We start from the raw sequence: 21,236 nt of genomic DNA on the forward strand, positions 1-21,236 counted from the left end.
TACAAATAATCAAAAAAGAGATAGCTTTTATAAAAAATTAATGAAAATAATCAAACAATTGATAATGAAGAAAATCATGATACAATTGGGTTGGTACATAGTGAAGATGAAAACAATGAAATTATAATGGATCAAAATGAAGCAAACATTTATAATGAAAATAATGAAAATAATGAAAATAATGAAAATGAAAATTGTCAAAATGAACCAATAAGAATTAAAATAATAATATAGATAATTAAAAATCAAAAAAAAAATTAAATTAAACTCAAATTAAATTTTTAATTTTGGGAATTGAAAACTCAATAAGTTTAAAGCTACTTGAAAAATTTAAAAGTTTTATAGACAAAAATAAAACTAATTTAAATTAAATAAGATACACACCTCAATATATGGATAAATTATTTATGGAAGATTTTCAAATAAAAGGAGAAACATTTATAAATAAATATTATGATCACTCAATTTTTTATTTTGAAATTAAAAAAGTATTAGAAACTTTATTAAATAAAAAGCAATTTTTTGAAAGAATAGATTTTGATACAGATTTTGGAACTGGAATTTATACAAATTATAAAAGTGGTCAACAATTTAAAAATTTAAAAAAAAAAATAAAAATAAAATTGTTTTACTTAGAATATTCACTGATAGTATGCAACGTCAAAACATGAAAGATTATACTATAATGCTGGATATAGAAAATTATATTGGAAATGAATTTAAAAATAATAAATTATTATTATTTGTAGTACCAAATGATTGGTTACTTAATTTTGATCAAACAATTAGGGCATTGTTTTCATCTTTTATTGGGAATGGCTTTAATTTAATTATTGAAAATGAACAAATAGATGTTGTACCGTTTGGACTGACAATGGATATTCCAGAATTTAGAGCATCGTGTAAACTTAATGGACATAATTCAAATGAATATGCATGTCACACATGTGACAAACCAAGAGATGGTTTATTTATTTGCAAATCAGGTGCATTAAGAAAACAAGAAGACATTACAAATTTTCACTCCACCAAACCTAATTATGCTGAATTAAATGCTGATATAGAATTAAAAAAAGTATGGAAAAAAAAGCAAAAGATATTGGTATCGAAGGTGTGGACAGAGGGTGGGTCGAACCCTTGTCCATTAATTATTTAAAAACACAACCAGACATATTACATAATATTTTATTAGGTGTCGCACAAAGATGTTTAAATTACATTTTTGATAAATATAAAAATAAAATTTCAAATTTTTTAAATAATTTTAAAAATGCAAAAATAATAGATAACAAACCAAAACCATCAATTTCACTATTTGCAAATAAAACAAAGAAAGGAAGAGAGAATAGATCAATATTATATTACCTTTTAATATCAATTAAAAATCAAATATCAAATGATGATTGTTTTAAATTATATAGTGACTCTTTTGATGAAAATGATTTAAATTCACTTCAAGTATTAATTGAATCGTTTAATTCAAAGTAAATTTAATTACTGAAACAGAAATAATGAATTTCCACTTGTTGTTACATTATCCAATCTATATAAAAAATTGGGGTTACCAAAATACACTTCAGCTGAAACTTTTGAAGCACAATTATCAAGAATTAAAAACTATTTAAATAATAATACAAATAATTGAGATGAACAATATGAAAGGGTTACCAAATTAAACATGGTGAAATTTTTTAATTCAGTAGATAAATAAAAAAGTATTGAAAGTACAGCATTAATTATTGGTAACAAAATAAAAAATCCAGATAATTTAAATAACATAAAAATTAAATTAGATTCATTATTTCAAAATTATAAAAATATAACTTTTCACTCATCAATTAAAAATAATAAAGAAACATACAATGTTGGTGATGCAGTTGAAGTTGCATCAGATAATGAACTTTCAGTTAGATGGTCAGGTATTATCAATTCAATATCAATGATTGAAATGGTGATAACATAATAAAACATGCAATATTATTAAATTATTTTTGACAAATATGTTTGGTGACCAATTTAACAAATACCATTTTCTTTCAAATGAATTAAATTATATTACATATGATAATATTCTAATTAATGTTATACCAATTCAAATTGATGATACCAATTACCTTATAATTTACAAATGCCACGATTAATTCTCGGTTTCAAAAAATAAAAAATAAAAAAATTAAAAACTTTTTTACATAATTTTTACGTTGTTATGTAAAAATTTTTTTTTTTTCAATTTTTTTTAATTTTCGGGCAGACTGAAAAAGCGAAAATGATTTCAATACATATTTTCTTAAAATGAATTCATCTGCAAATTTTATAGCACCAAATGGTAATGTACCTGATTTTAACCAATCACCAATCCAAATAAGAACAAACAATAATATTTCTATCGGAGATGAATCATTTAATAATTTGTCAATAGGTAATGTATTAGGAACTGGAAATGCTCCAAACACAATGGAAATCCAGAGAATAATAATTAGAAGAGTTCAAATGCCAACTGTTCCACCAATTCAAGAAACAGTGCAAATAACCACAAACCCACGTGTAACATACTTTTATAATAATTATTAAGTATAATTATAAAATATAATTATTAATTAAAATTATTAAGTATAATTATTAATTATAATTAATAAGGGTAATTATTAAGGGTAATTATAAAGTTCACTTAATAAGAATACTTAAAAATAATAATTAAAAATAACATTTTATAATAATAATTTAAAATAAATTTTAAAAAAAAAAAAAAAACTAAAAATAAAAAAGAATTAATTAAAAAGTAAAAGTATTTGAAATCAGAAATTTTTTTATTTAATATAATTGTGAAAATTCTAAGTGTATTAATGACTTTAACAAGGGTCATACAACATTTATAATTGACTAATTTGAAAAGCAGAACTTTATTTCCATTATAATTTGTACCAAAAGCATACTTTTGAAGGGGCAACCTAAAATATAATTATTGTTTTTTAAATTATATTAATCTCTTTATTTTATATTAATTTTTTTTTTTAAAAAAAAATTATATTGACTTACCAGTAATTATTTAAGTGAAGTATCAATTTGATTGAAGTGATTGTTGGTATAATAAGAAAGGTAACCTAAAATTTAATTATTGTTTTTCAAATTAGTCTATTTTATTTTAATAATAATTTTTTTTTTTTTTTTTTAAATTTTTTTTTTTTAAAAAATTATTAATCTTTTTATTTTTTTTTTTTATTTTTTTTATTTTTTTTATTTTTTTTTAATTTTAATTATCTTACCCTACCAGTTTTGATTTAGTGCAGTTTCATTTTTATTTAAAATAAGTGAAGTTGGATAATATCAATTTAAATTGCCATTTCTTTTTGGTGTTCCAGATGATGCAATATTATTTTTTATATTTAATTTTTAAATAATAATTTAAGTCTGAAAAATAATAACCGAAACGAAAAAAAAAAATTGAAAAAAAAAAAAATTGAAAAAAAAAAAAATGAAAATAAAAACCCACGTAAAAACGTAAAAGTTATGTAAATAATATAATGATTCTTTTAATATTATTTGCTTATAAAATAATAAAACAAAAAAAAAAAAAAAAAGCAAAATATTTATAGGTTTAATCATATAAAATTATTATTAAAAAAATCAAAAGAATTTAATAATAATTCATTTAAATTAATTGATTATGTTAAAGAAATTAATGGTGAAACATTTTTTGATGATAATAAATTAATTAAAGATGATGATGATAATTTTAAATCATCATATAATTATACAAGTGTTAAATTAAATGATTATGATGATTTAAGAGAAACAAGTTTTTTAAATTCATTTCAACAAGAAGTATTTTATAATTTCATTTTTTATCCAGCATTATTTCAAATTTATTCAAGTACAAATGATTTTAATAGACTATCTTCATTACCAAAAGAATTTGGTTACTTTAAAGATTGTAGAAAATCGATTTATAATAATCAATTAATTATGTCATCAGTATCATTATCAAATAATCAATTATTAAATTTATCAAATTTAATAAAATTAAATATTTATAAATATAAAAATTTTGTATTTTCAAATAAGAATCATACAAAACTAAATGATGAAATAACATTATCTGGTCAATCATTTTTAAATATTAAATTTTTAATTAATGGATTTGGTGATAAATTAAATATAACAAATAAAAATCCAATTGAAAGTTATTCAGTATTCTTTGAAAGGGATTCATTATGTCAATTATTTAAATTATTATTTAAAAAATTAAATGTTAAAGAAGATTGTCAATCTGAAGGTAATATTTATCAAACAATTGGTATTAGATCAGAAGTTAAAAATTATAATTTAGATATAATGAAAGCTCAAGCATATTCAACAAAGAAAGGTCCATTAAAATTAAATAGTTCAGGTGGTGGTTCTGATAAATCATTTAAAGGTTCAACTGGTTCTGATCAATGTGGTCCATCAAAAAGATTTTCATGTCAATCAATTGAAAAAGCTGCATTAGAATTTGGTTTCTCTGAAAGTTTTATTGATGCTAATATTAAAAGAAGTGGTGGTTCAATATCACTTGGTCAATCAATTGTAAAAATTCCAAAAGGATTTTTAAAGAGTTATTTAATTTTAATTCAATACTTTGAAACATCATATAATCAAAGAACAAGTTCAAGAATTGAATTTCGTTGTGGTCATGATTTTTTTAATCAATTTTTAAATCAAGAAAATTACTTTTTATTACTTTTATTATCAAGAATTAATTTTATACAATTTAAAAGTGAATCATTCTTTAAAATTCAATCAATGATGTTAAAATCTTATAGATTTATTTTAATTGAATTATCAAAAACTTTAAATTTTATTGGTTTTAAATCAAATGAAGAGTTTATAAAATTAAAAAGAAAATTATCAATTGATAAATCAACAATTAAAATTAATCAATTAGAAAGAAATAAAGTACTTAATTTTCATCCATTATTATTACCAATAAGATTATCAATTCAATTTATTGTTCAATTATTTCAAGGTTTAATAAGTTCAATATTTTTTAACAAAGAAATTGTTAATCGTGATATTTTTAAATTTTTAAATTTAGATTTAAATTCAAAATTAAATGGATTTTTTAGTATTTCATTTGAAAATTCAATTAAATTATTTAAACCAAGTAATAATCAATTTATTTCATTAAATGAAGAAAAAATAGGTGATCTACCAATTTTATCATCAAATAATATTAAAGAAGATTATTTATTTAATGATAATTCAATTAATTTTAATATTTTAAATGGTAGAAGTAATCAAATTTACTTAATTATGTTTCCATTTTTAATTTTTGAAAATAATCAAGAGATAATTAAATCAATAACAACTTTAAATTATAAAATTGATACTAATGAAAGATTTAATGATAGATTTAATAATTCAAATTGTAATTTATTAATAAGAATTTTAAATAACTTTAATATTAATCAAAATCATTATTTAAAAAGAAGAGAAGTAAAATTAACATACTCAAATATTGAAAGTGAAGAATTTAAATTATATTATAATAGTTATGGTAGTTCAAAAGTTAATCAATTTATTTTAACTGATGAAATTTCAGAATGTACAAGTAAAATTGAATTAATTAATTATTTAAAACCATTTTATCCAATTGTAATTTATGAACCAATTAAACTATTAAAATATTCATCAAATAATTCAAAAACAATAACTAGCCGAAATACATCATCAATATTTAAATTATTTCATTTAGATTTTATAACAATTAATAATGATATTTTTAAATCAATTATTGATTTTGATTCAATTTCAATTATTAAAAAACATTTAGAAGATAACTTTGATAATTTTTATTCAAATTTACTTTTATTTAAATCAATTAAATCTAGAAATGAAATTGATAAATATATGCTTCAAATTTTATATTCAATATTTGATTATTTAAAAGAAATTCATCCAATATACTTTATGGAAGAAGATAGTGACAGTAGAATTAAGAAAGTATCATTAGCTTTAAAATTATATAATCATTTCTTGGTTACATTAATTAAAATGATTGAAGAAAGATTCAATGAAAATAGTACAATTAACAATAATCAAAATACTAAAGAAAATATAAACTTATTAAAATATGAATTATTAATTTCAATTTCAACATTTTTAATTATAATGGATTATGATTATATTATTAGATATCAAATTAAAGAATATTTTAAATTAAAAGATGATTTCGATAAAGAAAATTATAATTATCATAGAATTGATGAAAGATTCTTTAATTATAATCTTGGTTTTTCAATGGTTTCAATTAAAAATTCAAAAGAAAAAAACTTTATTAATTCATTTAATCATTTTATATTTTCAAAGCAACCTTTCTTTTTAAAAGGTTACTCAAATATATTTATATTTTCAAATGAAATTATTAATAGAAGTAATGATAATAAATTAGATTTAGAGAGATTTTATTCAATTTGTTTTAAAAAATTAAAAATTAATTGTGATATAATGTTTATTTCTTCAAGTTCAAATAGTTTAGTATATTATAGAAAAGATAATAATTTAAATCCAGTTATTGTTGGTAAATTAACAACAAATTTTAAATAAATAAATAAATTTTTTTAGACTTTTAATTTTTTTTTTTTTTTTTTAATTTTTTTTTTTTTTTTTTTTTACAATATATAAACTTATTTTTAGAAAGGAAAAATGTTTATTTAAATATGAATAACTTTAATTAAATTAAGAAATCAAAATTTTTTTAGGGGATCCCTTTTTTTACAGGAGGGGTACCCCTCTTTTTGTAGGAGGGCGCCTCACTTTTTGGAGGAGGGGTACCCCTCTTTTTTGAGAGAGTTATTTTTTTTGCTCCAAATGACTAGGATGATAGATTTATCCTAGTTGGCGCGCGAAATTTTAACCTATACCATTTTTAGTAATAAAAAATTATGATCTAAAAGTTTTACACAGTAATAGATTATCAATAAGGACATTTTAATTAATTTTTTTTATCAGATTCATTTTTGGCAAAATTTTGATTTTTTTGAAAAAATTTTTTCTAAGTTAAAAAATCCAAAAAAATCCAAGTTTTTAAAATATGCTTAGATTTTGACCGCGTTTTCAATAAAACAGGTTACTAACATTTCTAAGGTATACTGGGCTTATCCGCTCAATTTTTGGGGTCATTATAAAAAGTGACTTTTTTAAAAGTGACCTACACCCATATAAATTGAAAATTCTACACATAAAAAACTTGTTAAATCATAAATTTAAGGTTACTAGCGCTAACGCGCGTTATCTGGGGGGTCGTAGTAAAAAGTCAACGCAACAAAAAGTGACTCCAAGTTGTCATAATACATATATATATAATTTAATAGTTAGCATAAAATTAGTTCTACACTTTTGCTAAGTTACGCTCGTCAACAGAATTTAAATTAAAGGTCATGGTAAAAACTTTTTTTTTCCGAAAAAAATTTACCATATTAATTTTTTTAAAAAAAAGTTTGATAAAAAAAAATTATTAAAATTTTATTATTTTTTAATAATATATATGTCATTAGATGCGTATTGGAGTTGTCTATCCAACAAGGGTAATCCGCTTGATTATAAAAAATATTAGACCCCTTAAACAGTCGGATTAGTCAGTGACCATCGGTTTTTTCCACCGAGAATCGAACCCGCGACCCTTCAATTTTTGCACGCTCATATCCAGTCAAGCTAGAGTCACAATTTTGTCAATTTTTTCATTTTCAAAAATTTCTCCAATATGTTTAGATACTGAAATGAAGAGATTGACTAAGCGGATAAACACTCAAAAATCGACGATTGAATGTAGTTTTTAAATATCATATTGAAATCACTTATAAAGGTAATTTTAAATTATAAAAATGGTCTCTACTAAAAAATGTTAAGTTTTAACTCGAGCTACATCAATATAACTTATCAATTATTGTTCAGCATGCTTTAAAACGCTTACTGGCGAATTTTAGTCGAGTTAGCTGCTCATTTCAAAAAGTTATTAAATTTTTAATTTTTCAATATTTTCAAAAATTTTGCTTTTTTTGGCAACTTTGTAAGGTTCTAAAAATGGGTGAAATTTATCGATGACTCTACCGTGAAGTAACTGTAAGTAGCTATTTGAGTCTAGTATACTTATCCGATAATTTGGTTATCTTAGAGGGTCATCATAAAAATTTATTTAAATTATATGTTACAAGTCGAAAATTTTTTTTTTTTTTCAACGAGTATAGTAAAATTGAAAAATATCCAATACTACGAAATTGAGTGAAGATAGCCAAATACACAATATACCTGACAGTAAAATACATATTAAAATGATTTTTTCGATTTTTTTTAATTAAATCAAAGCTATAAACGTATATTATAAAATATTTTTTTTCCCCTCAAAAATTTTTTTTTATTTGTATACATATAACTGTAGTCATGACCCCCTGACCTAGGTAACCGACTAGTCCCTACATAAAAATGGTAATAATTTTATTTAATGGGGTCATTTTGGTCTCTATTCAGGGGTGTCAATGGTATTTTACAAATCCTACAGGTTAAGAGTTCACTCGACCGTGAGGTAATGGTAGATACTAGATAAAAAGTTATTAAAACCTGGGGTCAATTGATTCCAACAGAAAAAGAAATAATCGATTTTTTTTAGGTACAATTTTTTTTTAAGGACCGGTACCACTTTAGGCACCATTTTATTGGGTAAAATAAACCGATTAACTCTTTTATTAGTGATATTATTATAGGCCAGCTCCTAAAGTTTTTATACCTATAAAAATTATCAGTTAATATGGTAAATAAATTATCTGTTACATATGAATTATCTGTTTGAATTATCAAATTATCTGTTGAAAATCAAAATTTTAAAATGAACTATAAACTATGTAAAAGTTATAAAAATAGACAGAACGGTAAATTTTAAGGTGTTTTAAAATTGTTTGGACGATATACGACCATATCATCATACATAAACCCACTTCACAAAATTAAAAAAAATCAAAATTTTTTGTGATAAAATATCGGTTACTCAATCATATTCAACATAGAAAAAACATACAAACCCATTTAAATTATCAATGACTGGTAAAACAATTTTTTCCAGAATTTTTCTATGTCATTTTATATTATATCTGATAGTTATACAAAATTTGACAAATTTTTAAAATGGTAGTAATTTAACAGTTACTTTATTATAGGATCATATATATGCATTATTTATAAGTTTTTACATATTTTGGTGATTAAGGAACGACAAGTAATAAATTTATGATAATTATTTGTTTTCAAAAATTACTATGAATTGTATATGTATGATAAAAAATTGAAACATTTAAATATGAATATCTATCAAACTTATACCATTAGATAGCCCTATTTCTCTAGTATTTTGTAGTTATGGTCTAGATTCACTCAATTTCTTAGTATTGGATATTTTTTCAAATTACATGATTCGAACTTCAATTTTACCATATTAATTTTTTGAAAATTTTTACCATATAAATTCAAATTTTTTAAATAGTCATTTAAACAAAATCCGTCAAATAGAAATATAGGTTATCGATGATTTTGAGTTTACCTGGAACGTTTGGCAGACTTAGACGGACATGATAAAAATTTGAGAATTTTAAAAAATTAATTAAAATTAAATAATAAAAAAATAGTTTTGGTACTTTAACTTGGAGATGAGTCGTCCAACGAGTACAGATAGATTAAGAATTGAATTCTACACATACAGTTACCCATTGGTCGAGTCAACCGGTCATTTTGGTACCTATCGATATTGATAAAGTCAAATTGGTACCCATTTTTTTCAATGTAAAAATTTTAGTTTTTTTTATATTTACCCATTATAATTTTATCATATACATTTTATTTTATTATCATTAGATAGATCTAATTCGGGGCTATTTTTTGATATTTTGAAGCACTTTGAAATCTCTCATTTAAGTAATTTAAAAATTTTACAAAATAATACTTCAAAATTTTTTTTTTCAATTTTTCGAAAATTAAGGCGGCGCGCAAAAAATTTTTTTTTTATAACAAAATGGTATTTAAGTGATAAAATGATTAAAATTGATAATTCAATGATCGTATTTGTAGTCAAATGAAAGATTAAGAAATTTCCTATATTAAAATAACAATAATATTAATTAAATACAAAATTTTAATTAATATAAAATTATTAAAAGATAGTAGTGTCAAAATTTTTTTTTTTGTTAAACTAATAAATTTTCTAAAAAATTTTTCCATGCATTCAAATCCAAAATCCATAAGGTTATCGACTATTCTCTACAATTTGTATTTGTTAAAATTCTTTCAAAAATTTTTTTTAAAAATTTCGAACAAAACTTTTTTTTTTTCAACGTAGCATAAAATTTATTTTTTCAAAGTCAATCAAAGTCCAAATGTTATAAAACAAATTTTCTAAGGTATTCTAAGGTATAATTATTCAAATAACGGTTCATTTAGAAATTTTGACTTTTTTTTTTTTTTTTAATCAAAGTTATATAGTAATTGATAAGATAAATACAATTTTAAGTGATAAAACAACCACATAATGATAGATCATGAATTTTTAAATATTTTTATATTAATTAAAATAGTTAAATCATGTAATTTGATCAATATTGATATCTAAAAAGTTTTGAGTTCACTTTTAAAAATTTTTTATTTCAAAAAAAAAAATCAAAAAATTTTATTTTTAACCAACCCGAGTGTTCAATGTCTGAATAAAATTTTTTTGGCAATCTAATAAAGGAAACGCGCTCACTCTGGTGGCTCATGGTGTCTACATAATGAGAAATCTTTAATTTTGATTTTAGGTTATGAAATTTTAATTTCACTCGACTAAACGTTCCAGGTATTTATTACGCCATGAGTTACACCCGTTCCATAAAATTTAGAAATTTTTTAAGTCAGTGTAGTTTTTAATTTTTTTCGATATTAATTTGAGCTCCTACATATATAAAACAACCTCAAATCGATTTATCACCATCGATTACCCTATAATATGTCAAAGTGGCATCACTATATACCTAAATCATATCATTTTGAGAGAAAAAAATCAAAAAATCTCTGACTTAGAAAAATTGAAAAAATTTCCCATACAATTTTTATATGGGAATTTTCGAAATTTTTCTAAGTTAACTTGCGACTACCCGACCTCTGGAAATAAGTCTGATGACTATGATTACGTAAAATTAAGTAGACATATCGATAGAACTTTTAATTTTGGATCGATTTGTGGTATTTTTATAACTATAGGGGGTCATTAATTATTATAAAAATGTGTCACAAAATCGTTACCATGGTCACCACCAAAAATTTTTTATGATTTTAATTTTAATAAAATTCGTAAGCAAATTAAGATAGAAAATGAACTCTAGTATATTTTCTAAAAAAATTCCATTAAATTATCACCTATTTTAACTAATATTCATATAAAAATATTTTTTTTGTTCGATTTTTTTTCAATAATTTTTTAAAAAATTTTTTAAATCTCGACCGATTTTAATAAAAAAAAAATTTTCCGACTAAAAAATTGTGGAGAATCTATTTGGATTTCTAGAGTAGAGTCATCGTAAAACCTTATGTTGGAAATTGCGATTTTAAGAATCAAATTTTAGGATATGAAATATAGAGATCAGTTGTCCGACGGTTCCTAGTAAGCTTTTCAGCATAGATGACGCCTAACTGAGGTCCATTTGAGTCAGTGGGGGGTCGCTATATTTCAACTTTTATATTTGACCCCCTAGAGGTCTGAAACAACGCCAGTTGGATAGGGAATGGTCGATTCACTAAAGACAGGCGAAAGCTGGCAGAGTCACCGACTTAAATGATCACATTTTGAAGGGTTTTTTTTTTTTTTTTTTTAACTTAGAAAAATTTTCAAATTTTTTGCCATATAAATTTTATATGGGGAATTGTGAAAATTTTTCTAAGTTAGATTTTTACTAGTAATTCTTAAAAAAATTTTTATAACATTCTTATTAATTAATATAAATTAGATATATCGACGTAACTTTTAATTTTGCATCGATCTATGGTAGTATCATATTTGTAATAGATAATTATAATATTAGGTCATAGGTTTCTGGATCGATCCCATTGTCACCACTATAGATTTTTATAGTTAGCATTTTAACTAATCTAACCACCTCCAATATTCATAAATGTCTTTCAAGACGTTTCCATTCCCCGTTGGTAGAGTCATCGACTCATTTCATAGTCTAATGAGTAATTTTATAAAATTTTATAAATTTATTAAATATAATAATTAACTTTTAAAAGTTAATTTTTATGATAGATGTTTATTTGTTCACACCGATTATATATTTGAAAATTATAACAATAAAAATTTTTTTTTTTTTTTTAAAAAAAATTAATTTTTTTTCATACTATAACCTTGACCAATATTTTTATTCGATAAAATAACCGATTTAACTATTTTTAAAAAATTATAATTATAGAATAATTCTTATAGTTTCTAAATATTATTAATATTTTAGTTAATATTAAAATTTTAATAGATAATAGTAACTTTTAAATTTTTTAAAATTTTTTTTTTTCATATAAATTTAATTATGATAAAAATTTTTTTTTAGAGATAACTACTTAACTAATAAAAACTATAATAATGGATATAAAACTAAATTTCATATTTCAAAAACTCTTTAGAATTGTTTTTTTCGGTCATTTTAAATTTTAAAAGTATAATATGATTTTAGTGATAAAAAAAAGAAAAAATTATTTTTTTAAAAATTATTAATTAATTTATCTGTTATTAATATTTATAATTAATTACATATCTAATTATGTATAGTTTGGGTAGGTTATAAACCTTAAGAACAAATAAATAAAATTTTTAGAGCTAATTTTTTTTTTTAACTTACACTATAAATTTCAATTCATATAATAGATATTATAATGACCCTATATAGATTTTTTTGTACCATATATGAATAGAACACCTCTTAAAGTAGTTATAAATGGTTTATTTATTAGTTTTAATGGTTATTTCATACTTTTTTAAAATTGAAAAAGTGTAAAAATTCAATTTTTTTTCAATTTTTTTTTCTTACCAAATTTAGAAGTCTTAGTTTTTTTGAAATCAAAAATTTAATATTAACTTATAAAATGACCCCTATAAGATAGAGAACTCAATTTTCTATAATTATAGGGTTATTTTAAGAGTTAATAAGCTTATTTCAATTTATAGAAAAGTCTCATAAATTGTTAAAATTTTAATTTTTTTTTAATCCCTCTAAAAATCTATTAAAATTTTAAGTTAACTCGACCATGAGGTAACAGTAGATTCTCCATTGAGTTTTCTATCTAAAAATGGTCTTATTTTTTAAATTGGAGGTCATTAGTTCATATAAAGTGGTCGATTAGTCAGCGGGTGTAAAATGAAATTTACGAGAATCGAACCCAGGACCTCGCATAAAATAATGCAACCTTTTAACCAACTAAGCTAAGTCAACATTTTGGCCAACATTTTTTTTTCACTTTTTTCAGAAATTATAGTCAAAGGTTTTTAGATAGTTTTATAGATTGAAATGAGCTTATTAACTATTTTTAAAAATAGATATAGATAGAAAAATTCATAGACTTTTTAATTGTATATCTAGAGTTGAGTCAATCAATTATCAATTAATTAAAAATGGTAAATTACTGTTACTGATTTTTACATTTGAAATTTATAATCTCGATATATTTCTTATTTCTTGATATATATTCACCAAAATTAAAATTTAGAGGTTTTAAAAAATTCTGTATTTTAAAAGTTTATTTTTTTTAACTTTTAAATTTTTTAAATTTTTTAAATTTTTTTTACAAAATTTATATATATAACACCTATTGATTATATAATTTTAATTTTAATTTATAATTCTGCACTCATTAGATAGTCAACTCAATTATCTATAATTATATATACATATAAATAGTTAATATGCTCATTTCAATTTATAAAAATGTACTATAAGTTTAAAAAAATCAAAAAATTTTTTTTTCAATTATTCAAGATGAAAATGTATTAAAATCTTAAGTTCACTCGACCGTGAGGTAATGGTAGATGCCAATTGGAGTAATATATTCAAAAATAGTTAAGTTATTAAAAATGAAGGTCATTAGACCACATAAAGTGGTGGATTAGTCATCATATGTCAAAAGTTAAAATCGAGAATCGAACCCGTGACCCCTCTATAATGCAACCTTTTAACCAACTAAGCTATTTCAACATTTTGGCCAAATTTTACTTTTTAATTTTTTTCAGAGGTATAGTCAAAGGTTTGTCGATAGTTTTATAGATTGAAATGAGCTTATTAACTATTTTTAAAAATAGATATAGATAGATAAATTTTTAAACTTTTTAATTGTATTTCTAAAGTTGAGTAAATCACTTATTAATTACCTTAAAATTGTGAATTACTGTGATAAATTTCAAAAATTGGTGCACTTCAAACCGAGATATCTCAATCAAAGTAGGTTAGTATTATAGAGAATCATTTAAAACCTCTAAATTTTAATTTTGGTAAATAGATCTCAAAAAATAAAAAATATTTTTAACTTTTAATTTTTTTTAACTTTTTTTTACCAAATTTATATATATGACTCCTATTGATATCATAATTTTAATTTTAATTAATAAATTTATACTCATTAGATAGTCAACTCAATTATCTATAATTGTATATACATTTGAATAGTTAATATGCTTATTTCAATTTATAAAAATATACCATAAGTTTAAAAAAAGTCAAAAAATTTTTTTTTTTTTACTCGAGATGAAAATGTATTAAAATCTTAAGTTCACTCGACCATGAGGTAACAGTGGATGCTCCAGGGAGTTATCTATTCAAAAATAGTATATTTATTAAAAATGGAGGTCATTAGACAATATAAAGTGGTAGATTAGTCAGCAGATGTCTAAAAATAAACCGAGAATCGAACCCTGGACCTATCACATAATAATGCAACCTTTTAACCAACTAAGCTAAGTCAACATTTTGGCCAAATTTCACATGGTCACTTTTTTTTTTCGGAGGGTATAGTCAAAGGTTTATCTATAGTTTTATAGATTGAAATGAGCTTATTAACTATTTTTAAATATATAAATAGATAGAAAAATTCATAGAATTTTTAATTGTATATCTAAAGTTGAGTCAATAAATTATTAATTAACTTAAAATGGTGAATTACTATTATTGATTTCAAAAATTGGTAAGTTTTACACCCGAGATATCTCAATCAAAATAGGCTAGTATTATAGATAATCATTTAAAACCTCTAAATTTTAATTTTGGTAAATAGATCTCAAAAAATAAAAAATATTTTTAACTTTTAATTTTTTTTTTTACTAAATTTATATATATGACCCATATTGATATCATAATTTTAATTTTAATTAATAAATTTGCACTCATTAGATAGTCAACTCAATTATCTATAATTCTATATAATTATAAATAATAGATATGGTAATTTAAATTTATAAAAATATATCATAAGTTTAAAAGAAGTCAAAAAAAATTTATTTTTTTACTCGAGATGAAAATATATTAAAATCTTAAGTTCACTCGACCATGAGGTAACAGTGGATGCTCCAGGGAGTTATCTATTCAAAAATAGTATATTTATTAAAAATGGAGGTCATTAGACAATATAAAGTGGTAGATTAGTCAGCAGATGTCTAAAAATAAACCGAGAATCGAACCCTGGACCTATTACATAATAATGCAACCTTTTAACCGACTAAGCTAAGTCAACATTTTGGCCAAATTTCACATGGTAACTTTTTTCGGAGGGTATAGTCAAAGGTTTGTTGATAGTTTTATAGATTGAAAAGAGCTTATTAACTATTTTTAAAAATATTAATAGATATATAAATTCATAGACTTTTTAACTGTATATCTAAAGTTGAGTCAATAAATTATTAATTAACTTAAAATGGCGAATTACTGTGACAAATTTCAAAAATTGAAATATTTAATCTAGAGATATCTCAATAAAAGTAAGCTAGTATTATAGAGAATCATTTAAAACCTCTAAATTTTAATTTTGGTAAATAGATATCAAAAAATAAAAAATATTTTTAACTTTTAATTTTTTTTAATTTTTTTTAATTTTTTTAATATTTAATCACTTAATAAATCAGTTGAATTACATAGTCTATTGTTAAAATCGATATCATTAGATAGAGAATTCTTTATATTATTATAAAAACAATATATTTTTTTTTTTTTAATTTTTTTTAATTTTTGTTTATTAATTATAAGTATCAACTAACCGATTTTTCATAGAATTGTCATATAATTTTTTTTTTTTATATAATTTTTTTTAATTTTAAATTGAGTTAAAAATTAATAACCCTTTCATCCAATTATAGGTTATTGATAATTTTAAACACAAAAAAAAATATTTCAGACTCGTGCGCGCTAATTATAAAAATTTGATTTTTGATTAAGATTTTAATTCTTAAAAATTTAAAATTAATTTTAGGAGCTTTAATGAGCTCTTAAAATTATAATTTATATACCAAACGATTTGTAAATTAAGTAGCAGTCGATTGAAGTATTATTTATTTGATTTTGATTTAATTTAAAAAATTTAAATTTAAAATATTTTTTTTGGGTATAAAATGACTTTTAAGTAACTTAAATGTGTTTCGATGACCTTGGAGAGTATTAGGAGTGTCGTAAATTATATCTATAGTATATTTTAAATATTATTTAAAAAATTTCAATGTCTAAAATGCTAATTGAACAAATATTGACATTAAAATTTTTTATCACTTTTTTTATGGTAATATTGATATTTATATAATAATTTTAATAAATTAAATTATCTAATTAAATTATAATTAATATATAGAAAAATTGGAAATTAACATAGGAATCTAATTATATACTTTTAATTATATTAAATGGTCATTACATATTATAAACATTTACATTTATAAATTTATATGTAAATTTTTTTAAAAAAAATTTCAAATTTCAAATTTACAAAATCTATAAAAAATTTTTATGGTTACATAAAAAACATAAAAATCGATTATAAATAGATACTAGAGAAGTTAATCTACATTTTGAGATATTATAAATATTTTTTAAAATGTTTTTTGGGAACCTAAAATTTGTGTTGAAAATTTAGTGAACTTATTTTTTTTCATTTTTTTTGGGGTGTCAACTTATAATATATTTTTATAATATTATTTAAGCATTTAAAATTATAATTTATATGTCATATTGTAGATCAGCTTCTCTAGTTTATATTAACGCTTAATTTAATTAAAAATTACATAGTTATAATTTTTTATTAAATAAATAAATATTTTAATTTTTGAAAATTTTTGAAAATTTTTTGTTGACACCAACTTAAAATTTTTCTTAAAAAATTTATAATTAAGTTATAAATTTATGGAAATTAATATAAATATACTCCTAACTCCATTTTACATCGTTCTAGTGTTGTTTAGAATTATTTAAAGGTCATTTTAACTCATAAAATTAATTTTATCATTTTTTGAAGATAGAGATAAAAATTTTTTATTTGTATCTGTTTCAAATAGAAATTGACCCCTAAGAGTAATTAAATTATTTGATACATAATATTATAAGTATAATAAATATTCAAATGGTTATTTCAGTGCCTATTCAGATAATTTACATTTTTTTTCAAATTTTTAAAATGAGCCGATAGAATTTTAAAATTTAATGTAAAAGGTAGATAAATTACTGTTAAGACTAGTCATGGTAATTTAAAATTCAAATATATATAAATAAGCGATTTTTTTGAGTTACAAAATTTTTTTAAGGGACGATGCAACTTATAACACATTTTTATCTATTAAAAAAAATATTTAAAAATATAAAAATTATATATCCTGATAGACGTGAATTTAAAGTTTAATTTAATAAATAAGATTTAATTTTTTAAGGTCAGTAAATTTTTTTTTTTTGGAAATACTTGGATCGAAAAAAAAATTTTTGGAAAAAAAAAAAAGTTTTTAAAATGAACTTCCTGTGCGATGGGAGTAACTGGAATAGATAGATATTAATTTTTTAAAATTTTCTGATAGTTAATTATATTATTAAATATAAATTTTGATATATAAAAGTTATTTTTTTTATTTTTTAAAAAATCACATAAAAAAAAATTATTTGTATATGTTCAACATGTAATAACACCCCTATGAGTAATAAAATTTAATTATGCACCTAATATTATTTTTTAAAAAATTTTAGGAGCTCATTTCATTGTCTATTCTAAGGTTGGTCATGATTTATGTAAATGGTTAAATTTGAGTTATATATATCCTAAAAAGCTACGGGTTTAGTAGATAATTGGTTTTTAAGTGGTAATTTAAATTTTCAACATCATAGACATACAAATAAAAAATTTATTTCAATAATAATTTTTTTTTTTTTTTTGGTCATTTTTAAAAAATTATAAAAAAAATTAAAAAAATTATTTATGTCATTTTTATAAGTACAAATAGATAGAAAACAGTTTAAAATATATATAAATATGTTTAGAATTAAATAAATAAATTTTTTTATAATTTTTTGATATTGAATAAAAATTTTTAGTAAATTTTTTTTTTTTTTTTTTTTTTTTAACAATTTAATATAAGTCAATTTTAATATTATTAAAAATTATTATTAATCAATAAAATGATATCTATAGTATAGCCAACTCAATTATCTATAGTTTTATATATTTAATAATTATAAATAAGGTAATTTTAAATTATATAGTAATGGTTAAAGTTTTTTATTTTTGAAATTTTTTTTTGTATAATAAAAAAAGTTATTAAAAAATTAGTTTTAAATGGTCAATCATATATAATAATATGCGTAATGGAGTAAGCTATCTAATGATACCAAATTTATTGTAATTAAGTAAAATTTTAATATATAAAATGGTGAAATAGTATGAAGGTCCACTTTTTTCATTTTTTTAGAAATTCCGGGGAATCGAACCCGCGACCCTTCAGTTATTTTTCAAAAACTAACTTTTTTTGGCTTGGCAAGCGCTTAACCAACTAAGCCAAAGCAACTTTTTAGCAAAAAAATTAAAATTCCATTTTTTTTGAAAAATAATAGAGTCAATTATTAGTTAATAGGTTTATTAATCGAAATTTAATGATAAATAATTTTTAAAAAATCAATAATATAGAAAAATTACTTGGCTCTTAAAAAATCGTATTTATAATTAATTTAAAGGTTATTTTAAATTATAAAATTATAAATTACTAAGAAAGTTCAGAAAAAATCAAAATTTTTATCTAGAGATATTTCAATTTCATATATACAGAACTAATTGTAATGATTTAAAACCTCTAAATTTTAATTTTTGTGCATATAAATTAAAAAATAAAAAATATTTTTAATTTTTTAATTTTTTTTAAGGTATCACTAAAATTTATTTTAGTATTTTATAAAATGAAATTAACTAATTAAATTATAATTAATATATAGTTGAATTGAAAATTTATACAGAAAAATATTGGTATATTATTTATTGATTAAAATTGTAATTTTAAATTTTAAAATATTAAATTATTGTTTTTTTTTTAATTTTTTTTAATTTTTTTTTTTTAAAAATAAGTGGAATAACTCAAAATTTAGAAAAAATTAAATTTTTTAAATTTAGTTTAATATTAAAAATTTATAATAAATAGTGTATAAAACAGTTATTTAAACATAAAAAACTAAATTTGGTTGCCTAGGATGCTAATCATAATTATATATGGGTCATTTTTTTTTTAATTTTTTCCATATAAAAATTTTCAAAAAAAAGTGTAAAAAATGGTCAATTTCACCAATTTCCAAGTTTTTTTTAGAAAATCAAAATTTTAAATTAAGGTTAAAATTAAAAATTTTATAATCCAATTATAGGTTATCGATAGTGGAGAATCCGAAAATATAAGTTTTATCCTCTAAATAGGTCATTATAAATTTTTGAATTTTGATTAAGTAAAAATTTTTAAAAAATTTAAAATTGATTTTATCAACTTTAATGAGTCTATAAAAATATAATAAACATACCAAACGATTTATAAATTCATAAGAGGTCGATTGATATATTATTTATTTGATTATGGGCTAATTTAAAAAATTAAAATTAAAATTTTTTTTTTTTAGTATAAAATGATTCTTAAGTAACTTAAATGTTATTTAATGAATTGATAAGGTGATATAGGTATTATATATTGTATCTTTGGTATATTTTAAATACTTTTAAAAAATTTTCAATGTGTAGAATGCTAATTTAACAAATATTGGTATTAAAACTTTTATTGATATATTTTTATGGTAACGTTGAAATTATTATTATTATTTTAATGAATAAAATTAAATGATAAAATTAAAATTAATATATCAAACGATAGGTAATTGATAGAAGAATCTAATGGTATAATTTTTATTACATTTAATGGTCATTAAATATTATAAACAATTACATTTATAAATTTTTTTTGAAAATTTTCAAAAAATTTTCAAATTTTTTTTCAAATTTCAAATTTACAAAATCGACAAAAAATTTTTATAGTTACATAAAAAACATAAAAATTGATTATAAATGGATATTAGAGAAGTAAATCTACATTTTGAGCTATTATAAATATTTTTTAAAATGTTATTTGGGAACCTAAAATTTATGTTAAATATTTAGTGAACTAATTTTTTTTAATTTTTTTTTGGGTGTCAACTTATAATATATTTTTATATTATTATTTAAGCATTTAAAATTATAAATTATATGTCAGATTGTAGATCAGCTTCTCTAGTTTATATTAACGCTTAATTTAATTAAAAATTACATAGTTATAATTTTTTATTAAATAAATAAATATTTCAATTTTTGAAAATTTTTGAAAATTTTTTGTTGACACCAACTTAAAATTTTTCTTAAAAAATTTATAATTAAGTTATAAATTTATGGAAATTAATATAAATATACTCCTAACTCCATTTTACATCGTTCTAGTGTTGTTTGGAATTATTTAAAGGTCATTTTAACTCATAAAATTAATTTTATCATTTTTTGAAGATAGAGATAAAAATTTTTTATTTGTATCTGTTTCAAATAGAAATTGACCCCTAAGAGTAATTAAATTATTTGATACATAATATTATAAGTATAATAAATATTCAAATGGTTATTTCAGTGCCTATTCAGAGAATTTACATTTTTTTTCAAATTTTTAAAATGAGCCGATAGAATTTTAAAATTTA

At 20.4% G+C, this 21,236-nt stretch overlaps 8 protein-coding genes across 8 annotated transcripts; all 8 read left to right on the forward strand.

Moving 5' to 3' along the window:
• Nucleotides 1-126: 126 nt before the first annotated feature.
• On the forward strand, nucleotides 127-234 carry DDB_G0294382 (hypothetical protein; the record flags this gene model as incomplete). Its single annotated transcript, XM_628695.1, has 1 exon — nucleotides 127-234. The coding sequence occupies one exon, from the start codon at nucleotides 127-129 to the stop codon at nucleotides 232-234; it is 108 nt and encodes a 35-aa protein (XP_628697.1).
• Nucleotides 235-636: 402 nt separating this feature from the next.
• On the forward strand, nucleotides 637-1,963 carry DDB_G0294384 (hypothetical protein; the record flags this gene model as incomplete). The annotated part of the gene is made up of 3 exons (XM_628696.1): nucleotides 637-1,124; nucleotides 1,193-1,484; nucleotides 1,717-1,963. Coding segments are annotated over 3 exons (1,027 nt in total), but the record flags the coding sequence as incomplete, so codon positions are not given.
• A 329-nt stretch (nucleotides 1,964-2,292) lies between these two features.
• DDB_G0294386 (hypothetical protein) lies at nucleotides 2,293-2,571 on the forward strand (the record flags this gene model as incomplete). Its single annotated transcript, XM_628697.1, has 1 exon — nucleotides 2,293-2,571. One exon carries the CDS (start codon nucleotides 2,293-2,295, stop codon nucleotides 2,569-2,571), a length of 279 nt encoding a protein of 92 aa, XP_628699.1.
• Nucleotides 2,572-3,472: 901 nt separating this feature from the next.
• Nucleotides 3,473-6,582, forward strand: DDB_G0294388 (hypothetical protein; the record flags this gene model as incomplete). Its single annotated transcript, XM_628698.1, has 2 exons — nucleotides 3,473-3,498; nucleotides 3,594-6,582. 2 exons carry the CDS (start codon nucleotides 3,473-3,475, stop codon nucleotides 6,580-6,582), a joined length of 3,015 nt encoding a protein of 1,004 aa, XP_628700.1.
• Nucleotides 6,583-8,476: 1,894 nt separating this feature from the next.
• DDB_G0294390 (hypothetical protein) lies at nucleotides 8,477-8,578 on the forward strand (the record flags this gene model as incomplete). The annotated part of the gene is made up of 1 exon (XM_628699.1): nucleotides 8,477-8,578. One exon carries the CDS (start codon nucleotides 8,477-8,479, stop codon nucleotides 8,576-8,578), a length of 102 nt encoding a protein of 33 aa, XP_628701.1.
• A 3,583-nt stretch (nucleotides 8,579-12,161) lies between these two features.
• DDB_G0294392 (hypothetical protein) lies at nucleotides 12,162-14,146 on the forward strand (the record flags this gene model as incomplete). The annotated part of the gene is made up of 3 exons (XM_628700.1): nucleotides 12,162-12,225; nucleotides 13,577-13,654; nucleotides 14,097-14,146. The coding sequence occupies 3 exons, from the start codon at nucleotides 12,162-12,164 to the stop codon at nucleotides 14,144-14,146; spliced, it is 192 nt and encodes a 63-aa protein (XP_628702.1).
• A 726-nt stretch (nucleotides 14,147-14,872) lies between these two features.
• Nucleotides 14,873-17,277, forward strand: DDB_G0294394 (hypothetical protein; the record flags this gene model as incomplete). The annotated part of the gene is made up of 3 exons (XM_628701.1): nucleotides 14,873-14,907; nucleotides 15,565-15,620; nucleotides 17,213-17,277. 3 exons carry the CDS (start codon nucleotides 14,873-14,875, stop codon nucleotides 17,275-17,277), a joined length of 156 nt encoding a protein of 51 aa, XP_628703.1.
• Nucleotides 17,278-18,847: 1,570 nt separating this feature from the next.
• Nucleotides 18,848-20,805, forward strand: DDB_G0294396 (hypothetical protein; the record flags this gene model as incomplete). Its single annotated transcript, XM_628702.1, has 3 exons — nucleotides 18,848-18,888; nucleotides 19,174-19,199; nucleotides 20,741-20,805. 3 exons carry the CDS (start codon nucleotides 18,848-18,850, stop codon nucleotides 20,803-20,805), a joined length of 132 nt encoding a protein of 43 aa, XP_628704.1.
• Between the last annotated feature and the right edge of the window lie 431 nt (nucleotides 20,806-21,236).

This window comes from Dictyostelium discoideum (assembly GCF_000004695.1).
Source record: "Dictyostelium discoideum AX4 chromosome Un chrUn_00036, whole genome shotgun sequence".
Taxonomy (NCBI): domain Eukaryota; phylum Evosea; class Eumycetozoa; order Dictyosteliales; family Dictyosteliaceae; genus Dictyostelium; species Dictyostelium discoideum.